Source organism: Babylonia areolata, chromosome 30, assembly GCF_041734735.1.
Source record: "Babylonia areolata isolate BAREFJ2019XMU chromosome 30, ASM4173473v1, whole genome shotgun sequence".
In the NCBI taxonomy this organism is placed as follows: Eukaryota; Metazoa; Mollusca; class Gastropoda; order Neogastropoda; family Buccinidae; genus Babylonia; species Babylonia areolata.
In genome coordinates, this window is record NC_134905.1 from 12,946,217 (window position 1) to 12,967,539 (window position 21,323).

General features: G+C 40.9%; 2 protein-coding genes across 2 annotated transcripts in view; both read right to left on the minus strand.

Annotated features, from left to right (window-relative positions):
- The window catches only part of LOC143275252 (uncharacterized), a 30,341-nt gene extending 11,720 nt beyond the window's left edge, over nucleotides 1–18,621 (minus strand). The window contains exons 1-7 of the mRNA XM_076579227.1: nucleotides 18,245–18,621; nucleotides 15,729–15,851; nucleotides 4,526–4,638; nucleotides 3,859–3,985; nucleotides 2,935–3,080; nucleotides 1,898–2,219; nucleotides 706–1,101 (exon numbers count right to left, since the gene is read on the minus strand). Of these exons, the coding sequence (XP_076435342.1) occupies nucleotides 706–1,101; nucleotides 1,898–2,219; nucleotides 2,935–3,080; nucleotides 3,859–3,985; nucleotides 4,526–4,638; nucleotides 15,729–15,851; nucleotides 18,245–18,284 (1,267 nt within the window). The 5' untranslated portion in view covers nucleotides 18,285–18,621. The remainder of the gene's footprint in view (nucleotides 1–705; nucleotides 1,102–1,897; nucleotides 2,220–2,934; nucleotides 3,081–3,858; nucleotides 3,986–4,525; nucleotides 4,639–15,728; nucleotides 15,852–18,244) is intronic.
- On the minus strand, nucleotides 10,616–15,107 carry LOC143275448 (uncharacterized). The gene is made up of 2 exons (XM_076579584.1): nucleotides 14,183–15,107; nucleotides 10,616–13,339 (listed from the first exon to the last, which is right to left on the minus strand). The coding sequence occupies exons 1-2, from the start codon at nucleotides 14,517–14,519 to the stop codon at nucleotides 12,939–12,941; spliced, it is 738 nt and encodes a 245-aa protein (XP_076435699.1). The 5' UTR covers nucleotides 14,520–15,107; the 3' UTR covers nucleotides 10,616–12,938.
- Nucleotides 18,622–21,323: the final 2,702 nt, after the last annotated feature.

Below are 21,323 nucleotides of genomic sequence, written 5' to 3' on the forward strand. Positions count from 1 at the left end.
CGTTCAGTGCTGACGTCAAATAACGAAGTGTTCCCACTTGTTCCTGGGTTTCACGACACAAAGGAGAAATCCAGTAACTTGCAAAAGGGTGAATTGTCAGTTCTGATATTCCTAATTTGAATTTCGTCGTTGTACGTTTCAAGTACAGTCTACGTCCAGCAGGAGATAAATCTTAAATTAAGTAGAATCCAAAACGTTGTATCCATCTCAGATCAACAAGAAATATGAAAATGGCTCTTCCACGTTTGCCATTTACACTCATTTAACTTTTGGCGAAGAAAGATATAAAGCCATTAACACTTCCAGCACCCTGCTTTTTCCACACAAAAACAATTCCATATTCAAACAAAGACCCTTCTTTAACCAGATTTGTTTTCTCCCTTCCCGAACCCCCCAAACCTTGTCAAAGCATTATGTGGTATTTTCTTCTATTTGCGGCAGTCCAAACCAGCAGTGAGTACAGTTTAAATTAGAGTTTACATATAGCTATTACTGATATTTACATAACGCCTATCTTCAGTCAGAGACCAAACTTTTAGCGCTGTTCAGTCACATAGCCATTTGTACAGCAGGCTGGCTACCTGGGCAGAGCTGACTGAGGGCTTCCTTTGGGCGTTTGTCATTCGTATTTCTGTGTCAGTTAGTCAGGATTCAGAGACAGAAGGATATATATATAGAGAGAGAGGGGCTTGTCTTTTTAAAAACGAAATCCAGAGAAAGATGTCACAGATGACCGGAAATAATTGTTGGATCCCGAACTCTGAAGCCACACCTTCTCCCCAGCTTTTAAAGGCAAGGTAGCATGACAAGATCCCATAGTGGGATAGGAGCCGTACCGCCTCATGTAAGTTTGAGCGACCGTAGTTCCTTCTTTCATCATAAGCATGGTAGCATAGTTATCACCGCTGTATGCCCCAGTAGTTGCAATAAAAAAGTAGTTGCCGTCCATCGGGGCCGTGAAACGACCGGTGCTAGAGTCGTATCCACCGCCCTGGTTATCAATCACATTGGTCATCTTCATGGTGGAGCCACTGGACAGCACGGCGCTGGACGTCAGTTTGGCGTGGAAGTGGACAGGGACAGAGTTGTGAACAGCTTCATCTGAGGATGGAAACAAATCAGTTGTCCATGAGTTGGTTTGAGGTGTGTGTGTGTGTGTGTGTGTGTGTGTGTGTGTGTGTGCAAGCGCGCGTGTGTGATTCATGCTGCAGGTTTATTTTGCGAGGAGTCAGAAAATTCTTTTTGATGTTTTACAATGTTTAACGAACTACAAAGCGCCAGACAAATATGATGTATCAGCAAACGAATTTCTATTTCTTTTGAAATACATATTCAGTTTTGATAAAAAGCACATAATGGTTTATTGATACTCTAGAACCAGACGTTATCCATGATTGATTATACTCTTAATTACGAATTGTTCTTTTGTGTGTATGTGTCAAATGTCGTACAGATTCTGTTAAATGCTAAAGTGTACAACGGTTTTATTCCTGTGCTTACGGTAAACATGCAGAAAAAGGGCACAAAACCAGAGTGAATTGTGCAAAATAATCATGTTAGATTTTACCAAAAACATGAAAATTTAATTGATTCAAAGAATATTTATTATGCAAAACCTAAGAAATTGGGAGAGGGGTGTCTCTTACAGACAATCTAGCCATGTGAAAAAACGTTTTGTTTTTGTCTTTAATTGAATCTCTCATGATTCCTTCAATGCTGATTTGTTGATCTCCGTTTTACATCCCCTTCTATTGGCATATGCTGTGTGACCTTTCATGCATAAATCGGGTATGACAGATAAATTAATGTCATTGCTATGGCACACACACACACACACACACACACACACACACACACACACACACACACACACACACACACACACACACACACACACCTATCCGGTGTTCCAGTGCATCAGTCCTGTTGGCCATGACCTCAACGTCACCGAAAAGACCCATCCACATCTCCCTCTGTGCAGCCAGCTGCTCCACAAACTCCTGCTGACGGGCCTCCAGGAGAGTGAACCTGCCAGCAGTCTCCTCCACCAGCACGGACACTGTGTCCAGCAGAGGGGAGTCCTCAGCCAGACACCTGGCTGCTGGCAGGGAGGGGGGGATGCTGCAGCTGTAGTTGCCTCCCACCAGGGGGTTGGGCAGCAACAGATGGAAGAAGCCGTCCTCATAACTGCTGCTGTCCAGCCGTGCTCCTGTGGGGGTCTGAGGAAAGACCATGGTGAGACTGGAACATCTGTATGATTGATGGACATTGCTGCAGTGTTCTTTTCAAATCATTATTGACATGTATTGTATAGTATTGTATTGCATTGTATTGTATTACTCATTTTTGTTGCAACACATTTCTCTGTGTGAAATTCGGGCTGTTCTTCGCAGAGAGAGCGCATAGCTACACTAAGAGCGACACCCTATTAAAAAATTCCTGCTTATAATTTTGTTTGTTTTCCTATCGAGGTGGATTTTTTGTACAGAATTTTGCCAGGGCCAGCCCCTTTTTTCCATTTTTTTTTTACGTGCGCTCAATGCATGCTGCATATGGGACCTCGGTTTATTGTCTCATCTGAATGACTAACATCCAGACCACCATTCAAGATATAGTGGATCGGGAGAAAATACTTGCGACTATGGAATTCGAACCAGTGCATTCGGATTTTCTCACTTCCTAGGCAGACAGACCAATTAGTTCTTTCTGTCGAGTGATTAGTAAACAAGATGGCAGCAACGTATGAACTTACATTCATTTATATATGGTATGTGACCAACGTTTTACCTGAAATGTTGTGCAAACTGTCCAGCAAACTTGATTTCTGGAACATGATAACCTCAATCTTTATTTCTTTCATTCTGTCTCCACCATGTTTCTCTATCAAAATATAGGTAAGAGTCTCGAAACAAAGAGAACACAGAAGGTTCTCACGGTCCAGGTGACGTCAACAGGGGGATGACCTCGATCGGAGAAGTTGCCACACGACAGCTGCACGTGCCACGCGCCAGTGATGACGTCACGTACGGCATTTTTCTCTCTTGTCACGTGGATTTCCCCGCTCTGTGTTTTTGGCGTGTCTGTGGACAGATGGCAGTGTTCGTGACTGATTGTTGTATGAACTGCAAGTTGCATTTCTCTGCTCTCTCTGCTGTTTGGGGGGTTGAGGAATTAGCGTAACTAACTCTTGTGCTGGTTTACCAGTTTCTTTAATACATTGGTAGACTTTTCTTCTCTTGTGTGTTTTATCCATTTGGTAAACGTAAGTTCTTTAAACAAAAACAAAAAAAGGGGGGGAAAGAAAAAAAACAACAAAACCATTGAGCAGCAAATCAGTCATGTTTTTATAGTTCACTCAGTTGTAATGGCTTTGGTCATTTCAGCAATCCAAACCGTTCAAAGGTGCCCGTGTCCAAGGATCCCAATTTCACCAAGCCAGATACAGCTTCTTTAAACATGTACTTTCGTGGCAGTCAGATTTCCCTAAATTATCAGCCCTTTATTTCAAATATTCACGCATCTTTTATTTCATATATTTCAAAGCTTCTATATCGTATCAACTGAAATCTAAACTGATTGGGAGGAAACAGGATTTAACAATTTAGAATCTTTCTTTCTCACATTCTTTTCTCCCTTCCTTCTTCCTTTCCTTCTTTTTTCTGAATCTGAAATTTGATGGATGTGCTTCTTGAATGATTTATTTCAGTCATGAAAAATTGACACAAGCCATGAGCCACACATATACTGTCCTGGCAAATCAAGGGTACGCTTTTGCAGTACGTGGGTCTTACAGCACTTTAATCTAACAGCATGTAGTAAACCTGATCAAGGAGATGGTGATTCTAAATCCTCACTTACCCACGACCTTCACATTGACAGTCTTGCGGTACACAGTCAGAGTACTGTGCACGTCTTCGGTACTGACGGAAATGCTGTAGTTACCTGACTCCAGAATGGTGGCGCAGCTCAGTTCAATGCCTCCATCCTGGTTATGAAACAAACATTAGGTTTGGTCAATTAGTTACTTTTTGGCTCATGTATGGAAACAAAATTAGACTTTATAGTAACCATGCTTGGTTTTATTAATGTGTGTGTGTGTGTGTGTGTGTGTGTGTGTGTGTGTGTGTGTGTGTGTGTGTGTGTGTGTGTGTGTATTAAATTATTTTGACTGTCAATGCTGATTTTGCATTAAACATAAACGCAAAAACCTCTCTCCACTCACTATACCAATAGGGTGTAGGTTTTCCGGATTAAACAGTATTTCCGGATCATTAACGTTCTGTTTTGTTTAGTCTCCATATTATTTCGTTCAGCTTCCGGCCTCAAGATTTGCTTGGTTCGTTCCCAGTTTATTGCTGGATAATGTTTGTGTTGCCGAGATTAGAGTACGCTTTTCTAACAGATTGACATTCTATTTCTTGTCCGCAGTTAAAAGAAAACTAAATTAAACAGTGGACAAAGAGAATGATGCCAAGACACCATCGATACAGGTGAACAGCTCTCACCTGGCAAAGCCGTGACTTACCTGGAGGTGAGCCAGACGACCGGAGAAGGAGGACATGGGCACAAAGTGATCGTCAACGTATGTGGCCAGGACACCCTCCTCCTTCCCCTCAGGTTGACATCCCCACACCATGCCTTCGTCATCGTCATCATCATCATCATTGATTTCATCGATAGTATATCATAGTGTGTGTGTGTGTGTGTGTGTGTGTGTGTGCGTGTGTGTGCGTGCGTGCGTGTGTGTTTGCGTGTGTGTGTCTGTGTGTGTGTGTGTGTGTTTGAGGGTGTGTGTGTGTGTGTGTGTGTGTGTGTGTGTGTGTGTGTGTGTGTTTCTAAGCCAATGTTCTTTTTCATCTTAATAAAGCAGAATAACAGCTGTGTTTATAATTGATTAAATAATGTGTACCCACATCTTCTTTCCTCTTCATACACTGCACTAATTTGTGCATCGTACCCTTCATGACTGATCTAATCAGTTGTGAATCTCCCACACGAAAATCCTCTGAAGAATCCTGAGAATCGTCTGGCCCAATACCACCTCCAATCAATAACTACTCGTCCAATGCAATCAAACAAACATGAAAACCGACATCATGAGAAGACTATGGAACTGAATTGGACACGTCATGTGAAGGGAGCAAGGTTACATCTTCTGGAGAAATCAAGATCCTACAACACACCTGGGATGCTATTCAGAGACTGGCCCCAAAACAGTCAAGAGTGATGGATCTTCCTTGATTCCCTGCATGCCAGATGGTATGACAAGTGAATAAAGTAAGTACCCTCTCATGAGGGGCATGGACCTTTGTATGAATAAAATGTTCACTTCGATCTCTCACTCTCTGAATATATGTGATTATGTCACTACACACACATCTTTTTTTCTAGCATTTCCGATTCAACAAATTTCCTTGTCTTTGTCTTTCCGTGTGTGTATGTATGTAGCACTAGTAGATGTTTGTATCCCTGCTTGTAAGTGTATATGTGTGGAAGACAAATAAGATGTGCTCCAAACATATTTTCGCACCAAAGTTTATACAGACACCCACCTTTCAGTCGCTCCATTTTGTCCAGCGTGAAGTTCCAGAAGAGCTGAATGTCTGCCCGGAGCAGATCTGAACGGGACCAGCATCTGTCCTCAGCTTCTGTGACCACTGTAAACCAGTGGCACCTGACAGAACACGTAGTGCACTGAACATGTGTCTTCTCACAACTAACAGCGTACACATCAGTCAACCCGTGGTACAGTGGGCGATTTTCAGAAACGTGGAATAGGAATCACAATATTACTTCAAAGCATTTGCAGGATCTTTGATTGTATGATGGTTTAGAAAGCATAATCGCACAATCAGACAAAACACCATGCTTTGTTTCTACATATATTGATTCAATATGTATTGTCCAAAGATGCGTTCAGAAAATAGAAACCTTAGAGAATGTCTTTATTTCCATGGAAATTGTATGAACGAGAAGAACAGTCAAGTACTGGCTGCTTAATTCTCCTTTTACCAAATTTGAAAAATTATATTCTATGTTTACAACAAATATGTAAATTTTAAAGTGTGATAGATTCAACTTTTAAAAAAATATGTCTATATGCACTATTTCTGGAATTTCTAGTTTTCAAGTTATTTCAGTGTAGATCGTGAATTTTTTTTAAATAAATAGCTGTGAACATCGCGAGTGACTGAATTTTATTATGAACTCGTCACTCTGATTAAAACAAGTTTGAATGTATAAAACAGTCAAATTAATAGCGAAAGAATGAAAATCTAATGTTTGTTCAAGTCAAATTCACGAAATAAAATGTAGCCTCAAGGGATGTTTAGAGGAGTTAGGTAATGACAATAAATACAAGGACCAAATCAGCTTAGTTATCAAGCAAACAGAACTGACAAAGAACTGTATTTCAGGCATCAAAGCCACAGCCAATTTAAACACACACACACACACACACACACACACACACACACACACACACACACACACACACACACGAGAATCTCTCATATCCATGATGTGTTTGTTTCAAATAACTACCATCATTATTCTCAATTCAGAACTAGTAATACCTACATTCCTTGTGAATCTGTTATATATGTTAGTCTTGTGCAAAGAACTGAAGGGGGAGACCAGGGCTAGTTGGTCTCTTTTTGCACTCAAAGCAGTGTGGAGAATATTTCAACAGAGACAGAAGAATAATTCATGGTTTAAACTGAATTTGTGATATCGAGAAATGGCAAAACTATAGTAACATATCTCACAGTGTTGCTCATAGCTGACCTGCTGACACAAAGGCCAACCTGCCCATGTCGGGGTAAGTTGGTATGGGGCAAAAGTGGCCACTTAATTTCAATCAACAGAAAACAATACGAGAACGCTCAGCAGTTCAGTTTGTGTATGCTTTATGTAGGAAAAAAAGTCAACAGTAAAAACCTACAATTGGAATATCAACAGCGTCCACATCACTGTACGGCTTATAATAAGTAACAAATAACAACAAATTTCAAAAAGGCGTCCTGTAGACTGTGGTGGAGAATATGAGATCTGCTTCATTTGTTTGTGACCATAAAAGATAAAAGATATGTCAGCATTTTCTTAGCACTAGTAACAAGAAACAAAACAAATCAAAACAAAACAAAAAAACACCTCTTGTAATCATCAGCAAACTGAAGAAAACAAAGACGCACTTTGTCCTGCATGGTCAGAAGAAAATAAAACAACGTGAATAAAAGTTCTGTTAGAATTCACTGGGTCATCAACGCATATAAATACAGTTCGTAATAGAGTCCCAATTGTGACAAATAGAAATCAAGCTCTTCCCCAAGGCCCATCCATTCCACTGGGTCCAGTCTTTATACTGTCTAATTTGGGCATATGTTTTTACTGCATGTTTTCTGTTTGTTCTATCCTTTCTTCATGTGAAAACAAGACAACTTTTTGCAAGTCATTTATGAAATCACCAGAAGGAATGGGAAACAATCATCATGATTAAATCAATTTGGACAAGATAAGTGATTTAAGAATTGTACTTCTACTTTGTTCTCTGGTTTGTCGTTTAATCCATGTTTTAAATAATGATTTCATTCCGATCATGTTTCAGCATAACTCATGTTTTCATTTTACTTTATGTTAGTGGTTAACCAAGTACCAAGTACTTTGAATTGTTAAGCAACACACTTGGCATGGCAACACAATTGTCTAAATGATAGTCATCTGCTTGTGGTATTGTAAGAAATGTGTATTCAGCATTTAAAAAAGATGGAATATTAATGTTGTTATATTCATTGTAGCTGACATCACACCTAGAACCCAAATGGTCAGGAAATCCGTGTGATACAATAGTGGTCAAAAACACGTGAGGCAAACACAGAAAGAAGCATATGAAATCAACCATCTATACCTAGAAAACACTACCCCCCCCCCCCCCCGCCCCCACCGTCCCCCTACACACACACACACACACACACACACACACACACACACACACACACATGTGCCCTGAAATACTCACTGCCAATCAGCAGAAGCACGGTGACCAAACTTCCCAACATGTCGACACTCAGTTGTTGACAAGTCACTTTAAACCAAAGTACTCAAACTGAACCGTTCACAGCACAAGGAGACAATGTTTGCTGTTCCGTCGCACAGTTAGGTCTGACGATACTTCCAACATTCAGTGCCATTTATTACCAGTCTAGCCCAGATCATGCCCTGAAGAGAAAGTCACATGAGTTAGGAAATGCGCAGTATCATCGCAAGGTCAACTGTTCGTGAACTCCTCAGCACGTGAGCGTCAGCTTTGTGGACTGCAGAGTGCTTGGCCATTGGGAGTGGATGGTGAAGTGAAGTGACGTTCTTGACCTTATGCTCTGTGTTCCGGGTTTTCAGGATGACGACTCCATTGACTTGGGTCCCACTGGCACCAGTTGCCTCCACTTCTTGCTTGTCCCAGTTTTGCCAGAACAATGCTCCCTCTCCTCCTCCTCCTCTCTCTCTCTTTCTCTCTCTTGCTTGCTCGCTCGTTCTATCTCAACTCTTGTCAGATTGTGACTGTGTAATTGCAGTAGTCGGTAGGAGTGATCTGGTACATCCTAATGTTTTATGCTCTGTGTGCTCTCTACTCTCTCTTTTTCTCTCACAGTTTTTCTCTGTATCTGTCTCACCCTCTCTGTATTCATCTCACCCTCTCTCTCTCTCTCTCTCTCTCTCTCTTTCGCTCTCGGTCTCTCTAACACTTGTCAGATTGTGACTGTGTAACTGCAATTGTCTGTACAAGTGATGTGGTATATTCTGGTGTGCATCTCAATCTCTGTCTCTGTTTCTCTACTCTCTCTTCTTCTCTCTCGCAATCTCTCTCTCTCTCTGTCTCAATTTCATCATGTCCCACTCTCTCTTTATTTAATAAAAAAAAAAAAATAAATAATGGATACTTACATAGCACACTATCCAGAAATCTGCTCTAGGTGCTTTACAAAAACGCTTTTGTTAACATAAAACATCATATCTGTGTTACATACACACACCAAAATGTGACTCCACACACACACACACACACACACACACACACACACACACACACACACACACGCTGCATACATACATTTTAACATACATGTGTATCTAACAGCTACCCTAACACATACGCACACATAGGCAGGCACACACTTACATAAACACACGCACACGCACACACAATACACATTCATATACATGCATGTAGTTATGTACACATACATATGTATACACACATAGTCAAACACAGCTAACGCAAAGGAAGTGGACCTGCCACAATTGAACTTATTGCTGAGGGAAAAGGTGTGTTTTGAGACGAGATTTAAAACAGCGAGGGAATCAGAATGACGGAGGTTATCAGGGAGCTTGTTCCACGTCTTTGGCGATTAAAAAGAAAACGATCTGTGTCCATAGGTCTTACTTCTGACGTGAGGTATCCTGAGAAGTCGAGTATCAGAGGGAGAACGGAGCTGGCGAGACGGGGTATAGATATGGATGAGTTCAGAAAGATACTTGGGGCCAGATCCGTTGACTGCAGAAAAGGTCAGAGTGGATAGCTTATAGTCTATTCGATCAGAAACAGGCAACCAGTGGAGAGACTCAAGGAGAGGAGAAACGTGGTCAAATTTAGAAGCTGTGCAAATGAGTCTGGCAGCGTTATTCTGAATTCGTTGGAGTCTGTCTAACATATTTGGGAAGGCCGGCCAAAAGAGAGTCGCAGTAATCTAATCTTGAGAGAACCAGAGAGCATACAAGTGTCTTGGTTGCATCGGTTGTCTCTGCCTCTGTCTCTGTCTGTCTCTCTGTCTGTCTGTCTCTCTCTGTGACTCTCTCTCTCTCTCTCTCTTTCTGTCTCTGTGTTTCTGTCTCTGTCTGTCTGTCTCTTTCTCTCTCTCTGTTTATTTCCCTTTCATGAGGGGCAATGGCCTATATGAATAAACCATTCATTCATTCACTCATTCATTGTGTGTGTGTGTGTGTGTGTATGTGTGTGTGTGTGTGTGTGTGTGTGTGTGTGTGTGTGTGTGTGTGTGCGTTCGTGTATTTTCGTGTGTATATGGACTCTGTAAACGAGGCACGAAAGGAAGCTCAATTCTTTCCACTTGTGCAACTCGCGGCAGGTTCTCGCCATCAAAATTGATGGTCGTACCATTGATCCCCGCATCGGTCTGCACGGTGCTCCAGAGCCAACTGACCTGGTCTCCCATGGCCGCAGATCCATGACCGACAAATGTGTGTGTGTGTGTGTGTGTGTGTGTGTGTGTGTGTGTGTGTGTGTGTGTGTGAGCGGGCTCGCACGCACATGTATCTGTGTACTTGTGTGCGTGCGCGCGCGCGCGCGCTCGTGAGTGTGTATGTGTGCAGGCTCGCATGCAAACGCGTATCTGTGTGTGTGTGCGTGTGTGTGTGCGTGCGTGCGTGCGTGCGTGTGTGTGTGTGTGTTTTCACCTGCGTGCATGTATGCATGGGTATATGATTGTGTGGGTGAGAGAAAGAAAGAGACAGAGAGAGAGAGAGAGAGAGAGAGAGAGAGAGAGAGAGAGAGAGAGAGAGAGAGAGAGAGAGAGAGTTGAAATCAGACCCAGACAGACACTGATGCAGATACATATCCTTTTATTCAGGATAAAACATAGCCATACATGGATGAAGAGTACATTGTATTGGCTGTCGTACAATATGTAATATTTCTTACGTAGACTAACATAAAACATGTGTAAAGCATTTTTTTTTTACATCAAAATGAAGTATTTCAATGGTTTTAAAGTATCATTTTCGACAGCAGTGCATTTTGGTGTTTTTAGTTTGTTTTTTCTGTGAAAAATAATCGAAGGCTGTAATGGCAATTGTTTCGGCACATTCCAGTACCAACACAGAAAAACCCTGTAGCTACTCTGCTGTACATCATGTCTTTTACTCACTGATCAGTTTTCAACAAAGTTTTTATGTATCATATGTAACATCGTGGCATGATTTTCTGTTCCATGTTTTAATTTAGCATACTGCTTACAATGGAAACAAAATTACCCACTTTGAAATTGAAATTTATTTTAAGCAAAACCAAAATGGCGAGCACCAATACAGTCAAATATTCTGTCTGATTTTAAATGTTTATTCTATGCAAAAAGTACCAAACACTCGCTTAATCCCTGGCTTGATGTATCTAATAAAGAAAAATTGTTCCTAGAGCAACTATATATAAAGAGAGAATAACAACATGTGTTGAATATTAACTGGTCCTTGTCTTCTAAAAGAACAACTATCTTTATTCGTAATTGCCATAGGGAATAACATAACATCATCAGCCAAAATTTTGTGCATAGTTCATTTTTGGAACCATTTCAATTTTATGTCCTGTGCGCTTCTAACTTTCATGAAAAATATACACCAGTTTATTTCCACTATTCAAACGTTTCTCCCTATTTACTGCATGACTGAGGATTTTGTTCTCTTGAAAATATATCTTAATACAATCCCGTACTTTTACTAATGGAACAGATTATTTTGAGTCCCTTTATCGAAGTAGAAGACGCGTTATTACTAACAGTTACCCCAGATTGTCTGATACAACTTTGTACTGCTCGGGTACGACTTGTGTGTGTGTGTGTGTGTGTGTGTGTGTGTGTGTATGTGTGAGAGAGAGAGACAGAGACAGAGACAGAGAGACAGAGAGAGACACAGAGAGAGAGACAGAGACAGAGACAGAGATAGAGAGAGAGAGACAGCACTGGAATAATAATGATATATTCACAGAACTGGAATAGAAAGGTTCATTCACATTAAAGCATTTTAAGCCTCAGTCGCAGTGAAACAACACAAGCAAAGAAGCGTGAATGTAGACAATAAAATATTCATTAAATTCATGTTACGAAGTAACAGTTCCTATCAGTTTGAATGCTTCATACATAAAGAGGGGGGGGGGGAAGGTTCGTCATTAGTAATACTTGAAGATATTTGCAAACGTAATTTAAACAGAGAGGGATGTTTGTAGTGTTTATGTTCCAATAAACATATTTCGCATATTTCTGAGTGCTGAGCAACAAAGAGCATAGTGTACCTGATTTCTCTTGGGTTTCACGACGCAAAATATAGATCAAATTATTTGCACTGGAATATAGAATTAAGGATTATCAGTTCTCATATTCCTTGTTGGATCTTTCAAATGCCCTATATGTCCAGCAGCAGATGAGGTGTTCAATCAGGCTCAGTTCAGAAAGTTCTTTTCATCTCAAATCTGTCACTGGCATTAACATGACTATCCCACATTTACCATGACGAAAATCAGTTAGCTTTTCGTGAAAAGCAGATATAAAACCATTAACACTTTCAGCACTCTGTTTCATGCAGGCAAAACCAAACCCATAATTATTCAAACAAGGAAGACCCTCCCCCATCCATGTTTCCTTTCCTCACCATCTAAACCACATATTTCATAAGCTTTATCCAGAATTCTGTGACAGTTTAAGCCAGTAGTGAATACAATACACAGCGAAGTTTACACAATAGTGTCATTATGGATACCTTTACAGCATATGTCTTCAGACAGACCAAATCAAACTCTAAGCGCTTTACGAACACGGAGTCGTTCACTCCAACAGGTCATACCTGTGTACAGCCGACTGACATTCAGTCAGGCTTCATTCACGAGCACGCACACACGTGCATGATGGATTGGATTTTTCTTCAGAATTTTGCCAGGGACATGGACATCCCGATTGTTGTCGTTTTTTTTGTTTTGTTTTTTGTACGTGCGCAAAGTGCATGGTGCTGCACATGGGACATATGTTTATCGTCTCATCCGAAAGACTTGTAAATCAGATAGCGAATTGTTTCCTATTAACGTGATCATTCGATGTTTGCATATTCATTCTGAGCGAGAGAGAGAGAGCGAGAGGGGTGCGCCCGGGGGGTGGGGGTATTTTTCAAAAGCGAAACCCAGAGAAAGAGGTGACAACTGATTCGAAAGAACTCGTTGCTGAACTCTGAAGCCACACCTTGTCTCCAGCGTTCAACAGCAAGGCAGCATGACAGGATCCCATATTGTAGGCGTAGCTGTCCTCGATCATGTAAGTTTGACCAACCGTCGTTCCCTCTTTCATCATATCCATATTGGCATAGTTGCCGGCAGAGTAGGACCCCGTAGTTGCAATAAAAAAGTAGTTGCCGTCCATCGGGGCCGTGAAGTAACCAGTGCTGGAGTCGTATCCACCGCCCTGGTTATTCAGCACAGTGGTCATCTTAAGGATGGAGCCACTGGACAGCTTGGTGTCGGACGTCAGTCTGGCGTGGAAGTGGACAGGGACAGAGTTGTGAACAGCTTCGTCTGAGGATGGAAACAAATCAGTTGTCAGTTGATCATGAGTTGGTTTGAGGTATGTGTGTGTGTGTGTGTGTGTGTGTGTGTGTGTGTGTGTGTGTGTGTGTGTGTGTGTGTATGTGTGTGTGTGTGTGTGTGAGTGTGTGTGTCTGTGTGTGTGTGTGTGTGTGTGTGTGTGTCTGTGCGCGTGCGTGTGTGTGTATGTGTGTATGTGTATGTGTGTGTGTGTGTGGGTGTGTGTGTGTGTGTGTGTGTGTGCGCGCGCGTGCGCGCGTGTTCAGTATGTTTTTTTTGTGAGATGTGAGGAAACTGTTTTGATGAAGCATATCTCGTGATTTTTAAGTACAATAAAACGCCCGACAAATACATCTTCAGCACATAATTATAGTTATATTTTGTTTGAAATAATGTGCAATATAAACAAAATATTTAATGATATATCGATAGCATGAAACTGAAAGTTATCATAGTAACGAAAACCAGGGAAGATATAAAATGGAACACATGTGACGTCTTTGTTGAATAATGAATTTAATTTCGTGACAGGATATTCTGTTGATTTTTATCGCAAAATTTATATAAACTTCTTGTTGATTTACCATTTTTGTCTCTTAGCCACCTGAAATTTTGTCTGTAAAGGAATCTCTCATGGGTCCTTCAATGCTGATTTCTTTGTTTTAGCTTTAGATGTCATGCGTGATTTAGAAGGTGACGGACAGATGCATTATTTTCATTGTTATGGGGCGAGAGCGCGCGCGCACACACACACACACACACACACACACACACACTCACACACACACACACACCCACACACACACACACACGCACACACACACGTCAGCTCACCTCGCCACTGTTCCAGTGCATCAGTCCTGTTGGCCATGACCTCAACGTCACCGAAAAGACCCATCCACATCTCCCTCTGTGCAGCCAGCTGCTCCACAAACTCCTGCTGACGGGCCTCCAGGAGAGTGAACCTGCCAGCAGTCTCCTCCACCAGCACGGACACTGTGTCCAGCAGAGGGGAGTCCTCAGCCATACACCTGGCTGCTGGCAGGGAGGGGGGGATGCTGCAGCTGTAGTTGCCTTCCACCAGGGGGTTGGGCAGCAGCAGATGGAAGAAGCCGTCCTCATAACTGCTGCTGTCCAGCCGTGCTCCTGTAGGGGTCTGAGGAAAGACCATGGTGAGACTGGAACATCTGTATGATTGATGGACATTGCTGCAGTGTTCTTTTCAAATCAACATGACATGTGCCCAGAATGGGAACATTGGGAGAACATGTATCTCTCTCAGTGCTTTCAAGTTATGATCTTCAATCTTTATGTTTTAGCTGACTTTCCTTTGAGCATGTTTTCAGCCTGTGTTTGTCATCAGAGTGAAGGAATGGTCATTGTTAACGGGTGATGTTCTGAACGACGAATGGACTGATTGGTACACACAGCACAGGTATTTGATTTGTTTCAAGGCAGTAGCGTTTCTGATCTGTGGTGATATTTCTAATTGTATTCATGAAGATTTACATTGCTTATCATTTATCTTTATCTTTATCTAAAGATGAAATGATCCTTCGTAAATCATCCACCCAGCATTATTTGCCACATGACTTTCAAATGGCACTGCTAATTTCAAAACTCTATTGTTGTTTCAATGCTCTGTTGACCTGAAATGAGCGAGAAGGTGGACAGACACATTTCGGGTTAACACTGACCAATTAGTTCTCTGTGTCTGGTCGTCAATAAAGCAGTTGGCAGCATCTACCTGGTCATCTACCTGGTTTCATCTGCAGTATTATTTTCAAATGGTACATGTTACTTTTGATGACTGTGTGGATTAATTCAGAATTGATTTATCTGCCTTCAGCAAGCTTCGTTGACCTGCACTGAGAGAGAAGGCAGACAGACACATTCAGGAATAACACTGAAAACCGACATCATGAGAAGACTATGGAACTGGATTGGACACGTCATGTGAAGGGAGCAAGGTTACATCTTCTGGAGAAATCAAGATCCTACAACACACCTGGGATGCTATTCAGTGACTGGCCCTAAAACAGTCAAGAGTGATGGATCTTCCTTGATTCCCTGCATGCCAGATGGTATGACAAGTGAATAAAGTAAGTACCCTCTCATGAGGGGCATGGACCTTTGTATGAATAAAATGTTCACTTCGATCTCTCACTCTCTGAATATATGTGATTATGTCACTACACACATACCTTTTCTTTTTCTAGCATTTCCGATTCAACAAATTTCCTTGTCTTTGTCTTTCCGTGTGTGTATGTATGTAGCACTAGTAGATGTTTGTATCCCTGCTTGTAAGTGTATATGTGTGGAAGACAAATAAGATGTGCTCCAAACATACTTTCGGACCAAAGTTTATACAGACACCCACCTTTCAGTCTCTCCCCTTTGTCCAGCGTGAAGTTCCAGAAGAGCTGAATGTCCTGCCCGGAGCAGATCTGAACGGGACCAGCATCTGTCCTCAGCTTCTGTGACCACTGTAAACCAGTGGCACCTGACAGAACATGTAGTGCACTGAACATGTGTCTTCTCACAACTAACAGCGTACACATCAGTCAACCCGTGGTACAGTGGGCGATTTTCAGAAAAGTGGAATTGAATCACCATGTTATTTCAAAACTTTTGCAGGATCTTTGATTGTATGATGGTTTAGAAAGCATAATCGCACAATCACACAAAACGCCATGCTCTGTTTCTACATAATATATTATATTGGTTTAATATGCATTGTCCAAAGATGTGTTCAGAAAACAGAAACCTTTGAAAATGTCTTTATTTCCATGGAAATTGTATCAAACGAGAAGAACAGTCAAGTACTTGCTGCTTAATTCTCCTTTTACCAAATTTGAAAAATTATATTCTATGTTTACAACAAATATGTAAATTTTAAAGTGTGATAGATTCAACTTTAAAAAATGTCTATCTGTACTGGTTCTGAAATTTCTAGTTTTCAAGTTATTTCAGTGTAGATCGTGAAACATTTTTTTTGAAAATAAATAGCTGTGAACATCGTGAGTGACTGAATTTTATGATGAACTCGTCACTCTGATGAAAACAAATTTGAATGTATAAAACAGTCAAATTAATAGCAAAAGAATGAAAATCTAATGTTTGTTCAAATCAAATTCACGAAATAAAATGTAGCCTCAAGGGATGTTTAGAGGAGTTAGGTAATGACAATAAATACAAGGACCAAATCAGCTTATTTATCAAGCAAACAGAACTGACAAAGAACTGTATTTCAGGCATCAAAGCCACAGCCAGTTTAAACACACACACACAGACACACACAGACACACACACACACACACACACACACACACACACACACACACACATACCCACACACACACACACACACACACACACACACACACACACACGAGAATCTCTCATATCCATGATATGTTTGTTTCAAATAACTACCATCATCATTCTCAATTTAGAACTAGTAATACCTACATTCCTTGTGAATCTGTTATGTATGTTAGTCTTGTGCAAAGAACTGAAGGGGGAGACCAGGGCTAGTTGGTCTCTTTTTGCACTCAAAGCAGTGTGGAGAATATTTCAACAGAGACAGAAGAATAATTCATGGTTTCAACTGAATTTGTGATATCGAGAAATGGCAAAACTATCGTAACATAACTTACAGTGTTGCTCATAGCTGACCTGCTGACACAAAGGCCAACCTGCCCATGTCGGGGTAAGTTGGTATGGGGCAAAAGTGGCCACTTAATTTCAATCAACAGAAAACAATACGAGAACGCTCAGTAGTTCGGTTTGTGTATGCTTTATGTAGGAAAAAAGTCAACAGTAAAAACATACAATTGGAATATTAACAGCGTCCACATCATTGTACGGCTTATAATAAGTAACAAATAACAAAAAAATTCAAAAAGGCGTCCTGTAGACTGTGGTGGAGAATATGAGATCTGCTTCATTTGTTTGTGACCATAAAAGATAAAAGATATGTCAGCATTTTCTTAGCACCAGTGACAAGAAAAAAAACAAATCAAAACAAAACAAAAAACACCTCTTGTAATCATCAGCAAACTGAAGAAAACAAAGACGCACTTTGTCCTGCATGGTCAGAAGAAAATAAAACAACGTGAATAAAAGTTCTGTTAAAAAAATCACTGGGTCGTCAACGCATATAAATACAGTTCGTAATAAAGTCCCAATTGTGACAAATATAAATCAAGCTTTTCCCCAAGGCCCATCCATTCCACTGGGTCCAGTCTTTATACTGTCTAATTTGGGCATATGTTTTTACTGCATGTTTTCTGTTTGTTCTATCCTTTCTTCATGTGAAAACAAGACAACTTTTTGCAAGTCATTTATGAAATCACCAGAAGGAATGGGAAACAATCATCATGATTAAATCAATTTGGGCAAGATAAGTGATTTAAGAATTGTACTTCTGGTTTGTCGTTTAATCCATGTTTTAAATAATGATTTCATTCCGATCATGTTTCAGCATAACTCATGTTTTCATTTTACTTTATGTTAGTGGTTAACCAAGTACCAAGCACTTTGAATTGTTAAGCAACACACTTGTCATGGCAACACAATTGTCTAAATGATAGTCATCTGCTTGTGGTATTGTAAGAAATGTGTATTCAGCATTTTAAAAAAAATGGAATATTAATGTTGTTATATTCATTGTAGCTGACATCACACCTAGAACCCAAATGGTCAGGAAATCCATGTGATACAATAGTGGTCAAAAACACGTGAGGCAAACACAGAAAGAAGCATATGAAATCAACCATCCATACCTAGAAAACACTACCTCCCCCCCCCCCCCCGCCCCCACCGTCCCCCTACACACACACACACACACACACACACACACACACACACACACATGTGCCCTGAAATACTCACTGCCAATCAGCAGAAGCATGGTGACCAAACTTCCCAACATGTCGACACTCAGTTGTTGACAAGTCACTTTAAACCAAAGTACTCAAACTGAACCGTTCACAGCGCTAGGAGACAATGTTTGCTGTTCCGTCGCACAGTTAGGTCTGACGATACTATCAACATTCAGTGCCATTTATTACCAGTCTAGCCCAGATCATGCCCTGAAGAGAAAGTCACATGAGTAAGGAACTGCGCAGTATCATTGCAAGGTCAATTGTTCGTGAACTCATCAGCACGTGAGCGTCAGCTTTGTGGACTGCAGAGTGCTTGGCCATTTGGAGTGGATGGTGAAGTGAAGTGACGTTCTTGACCTTATGCTCTGTGTTCCGGGTTTTCAGGATGACGACTCCATTGACTCGGGTCCCACTGGCGCCAGTTGCCCCCACTTCGTACTTGTCCCAGTTTTGCCAGAACAATGCTCCCTCTCCTCCTCCTCCTCTCTCTCTCTTTCTCTCTCTTGCTTGCTCGCTCGTTCTATCTCAACTTTTGTCAGATCGTGACTGTGTAATTGCAGTTGTCTGTAGTAGTGATCAAATCAAATCAAATCAAAAACACTTTATTAATCCACATGGAAATTAAGTTGTGCAATCACAGGCTCATTGTAAACACTGGCATAAAATCATGCGCAACATAAGAAGAGATTAAAACTAGTCAAATAAGAATTCCCAATAGCTGACGATATACTAACCCCCCCCCCCCCCCCCCTACACACATACTCATGTTAAGACAATAGGGTATTGCACAACAATATTAACAAATGAAAACATCCAACAAAAAAGGGTATAGATTACTAAAAATGACATGCGCGCACGCACGCAAACACACACACACACACACTCACACATGCACACACACACACACCCACACCCACACCCATACACACACACACACACACACACACACACACACACACACACACACACACACACACACGTTAAGACCATAAGGTATTGTACAACAAAACATAAATAAAAACATCAAGGGAATAAATCGTATATATAAGTAAAATGCACACACACACACACACACACACACACACACACACACACACACACACACACACACACACACACTCATTCACACACACACTCACACATACACAAACAACGTATGCATGCACATAACATATGTCATGCCAATAAAATTAGAACATTAACATTAAGGTACATGAAATCCAAGTAAAATAAGAAAATATTTAAAAATCACTTCCGATCACACACACACACACAAATGCTTGCCTGTGCTCACCCGCTCAGTCCCACATGCACGCATAATGTCTGCTCCCATACACTCGTCTGCTGGTGAAGTTCAGGTGTTGCTGTGGCGAGGGGGGTTGGGGGTGGGAGGGTTCACTTAGTGAATTGGATGTTTTGATTGTGTGCGCGAATGGCTGTAGGAATAAATGAATTAATGTATCGAGATGTTCTTGCGCGTGGAGCTTTAAACCTACCACTTATGTCTGACCTTCTGCTTTTAATGTCATCATGTAGTGGGTGTCTTTCGTCGGTCAAAATTGTTATTAGTCTATCAGTCAGTTTTCTATTGTGCATGTCGCTAAAGGTGTCTTGTCTTGTACCCACCACCCCACCCGCTTTCCTAATGACTTTTTGTCATGTTTGGTCAGGTTTCCCCCCCAGCACACGGCTCCGTATGTTAAAACACTGCAGACAACAGATGTGTAAAACATTTGGAGCATCTGCTTGCATACATTAAAAGATTTCATTTTTCTAAGACAGTACATGCGACTGTTGCTCTTTTTAATGAGTGCAGTTGAGTTTTCATTCCAAGACAGCTTATTGTCGATTATCACACCAAGATATTTGTATGAGTCTACTTGTTCGACCACTTCATTTTTTGTGATGATTTTACTTAAACTTGATTTCTTTTTTCTGAAGTCGATTACAAGCTCTTTCGTTTTGCCAACATTCAGCTCAAGGAAATTTTCTTCACACCAGTTCACAAACCTGTCAATTTCTCTTCGGTAGTCAGTGTCATCGTCCTCAGTAATAAGTCCTGTCAGTGCGGAGTCATTTGCAAACTTAACGAGGGGACACGAATTGGTCAGACTTCTGCATTCAGCCGTATACAAGATAAAAAGAAAAGGCGAGAGGACTGTGCCTTGTGGTGCACCTGTGTTTGTGAAAGAGACAGTAGACATAAAATCATTTAATTTTACAAACTGAGGCCTTTTAGTAAGATAGTCTAAAACCCATAAAATCGTCGGAAAAGCGAGTCCCATGTGCATAAGCTTTTTTGCTAAGAGGTGAGGTTGAATTGTATTAAAAGCACTAGAAAAATCAAAGAACATCAAGCGGACACAGGTATTTGATTTGTCTAGGTGTTCATACATTTTGTTCAAGACAAACAGTATTGCATCATCCGTACATCTGTCCCTCCTGTATGCAAATTGCAAGGGATCTAAAAATGGTTTGACAGACTCCTGCAAATAGACAAGTATCACTCTCTCAAAAACTTTCATCACAGCAGATGTCAGTGCTACAGGACGGAGGTCATTCATACATGAAACATGTGTTTTCTTGGGTACAGGTATAATACAGGAAGTTTTCCAGACAGATGGTATTTTGCATTCACTAAGAGACTGATTAAAAATAATTGTTAAAATCTGGTAGAGCTGAGCTGCACAGTATTTCAATGAATTTGATCGGATCATATCAGGACCAGGTGCTTTGTTTGGTTTCACTCGTTTTAATTGTGAAAGCACTTCCTCTTCAGACACAACAATGCATTCGTCCTTCTTAACATTTAAAATATCACTTAAATCTTGTCTTTCTGTGCTAAAATCGTGACAATCAAAACGAGCAAAAAAGTCATTCAGTTTGTTTGCTTCTTCTTCTGATGATGATAAAACCGTTTCTTTCCCCCCTTTCTATGTATCCACTCATTAGTTTCATCCCTTCCCACACTCCTTTCATGTTGCTGCTGAGTAATTTGTTTTCTATCTTCTGCTTATAGTTTTCTCTGCCCTCTTGCAAGTCTTTCTTAACCTGTCTTTGTGCTTCCCTAATCTCTTCTTTTACCC

What these genes read in the sequence shown, in the direction of transcription:
- LOC143275448 (XM_076579584.1), bottom strand. Translation starts at nt 14,519, where the DNA reads ATGGTCTTTCCTCAGACCCCTACAGGAGCACGGCTGGACAGCAGCAGT. An exon ending in TGCACTGGAACAGTGGCGAG is followed by an intron (nt 13,340 to 14,182) that starts GTGAGCTGACGT and finishes TTCCATCCTCAG; the next exon opens with ACGAAGCTGTTCACAACTCT.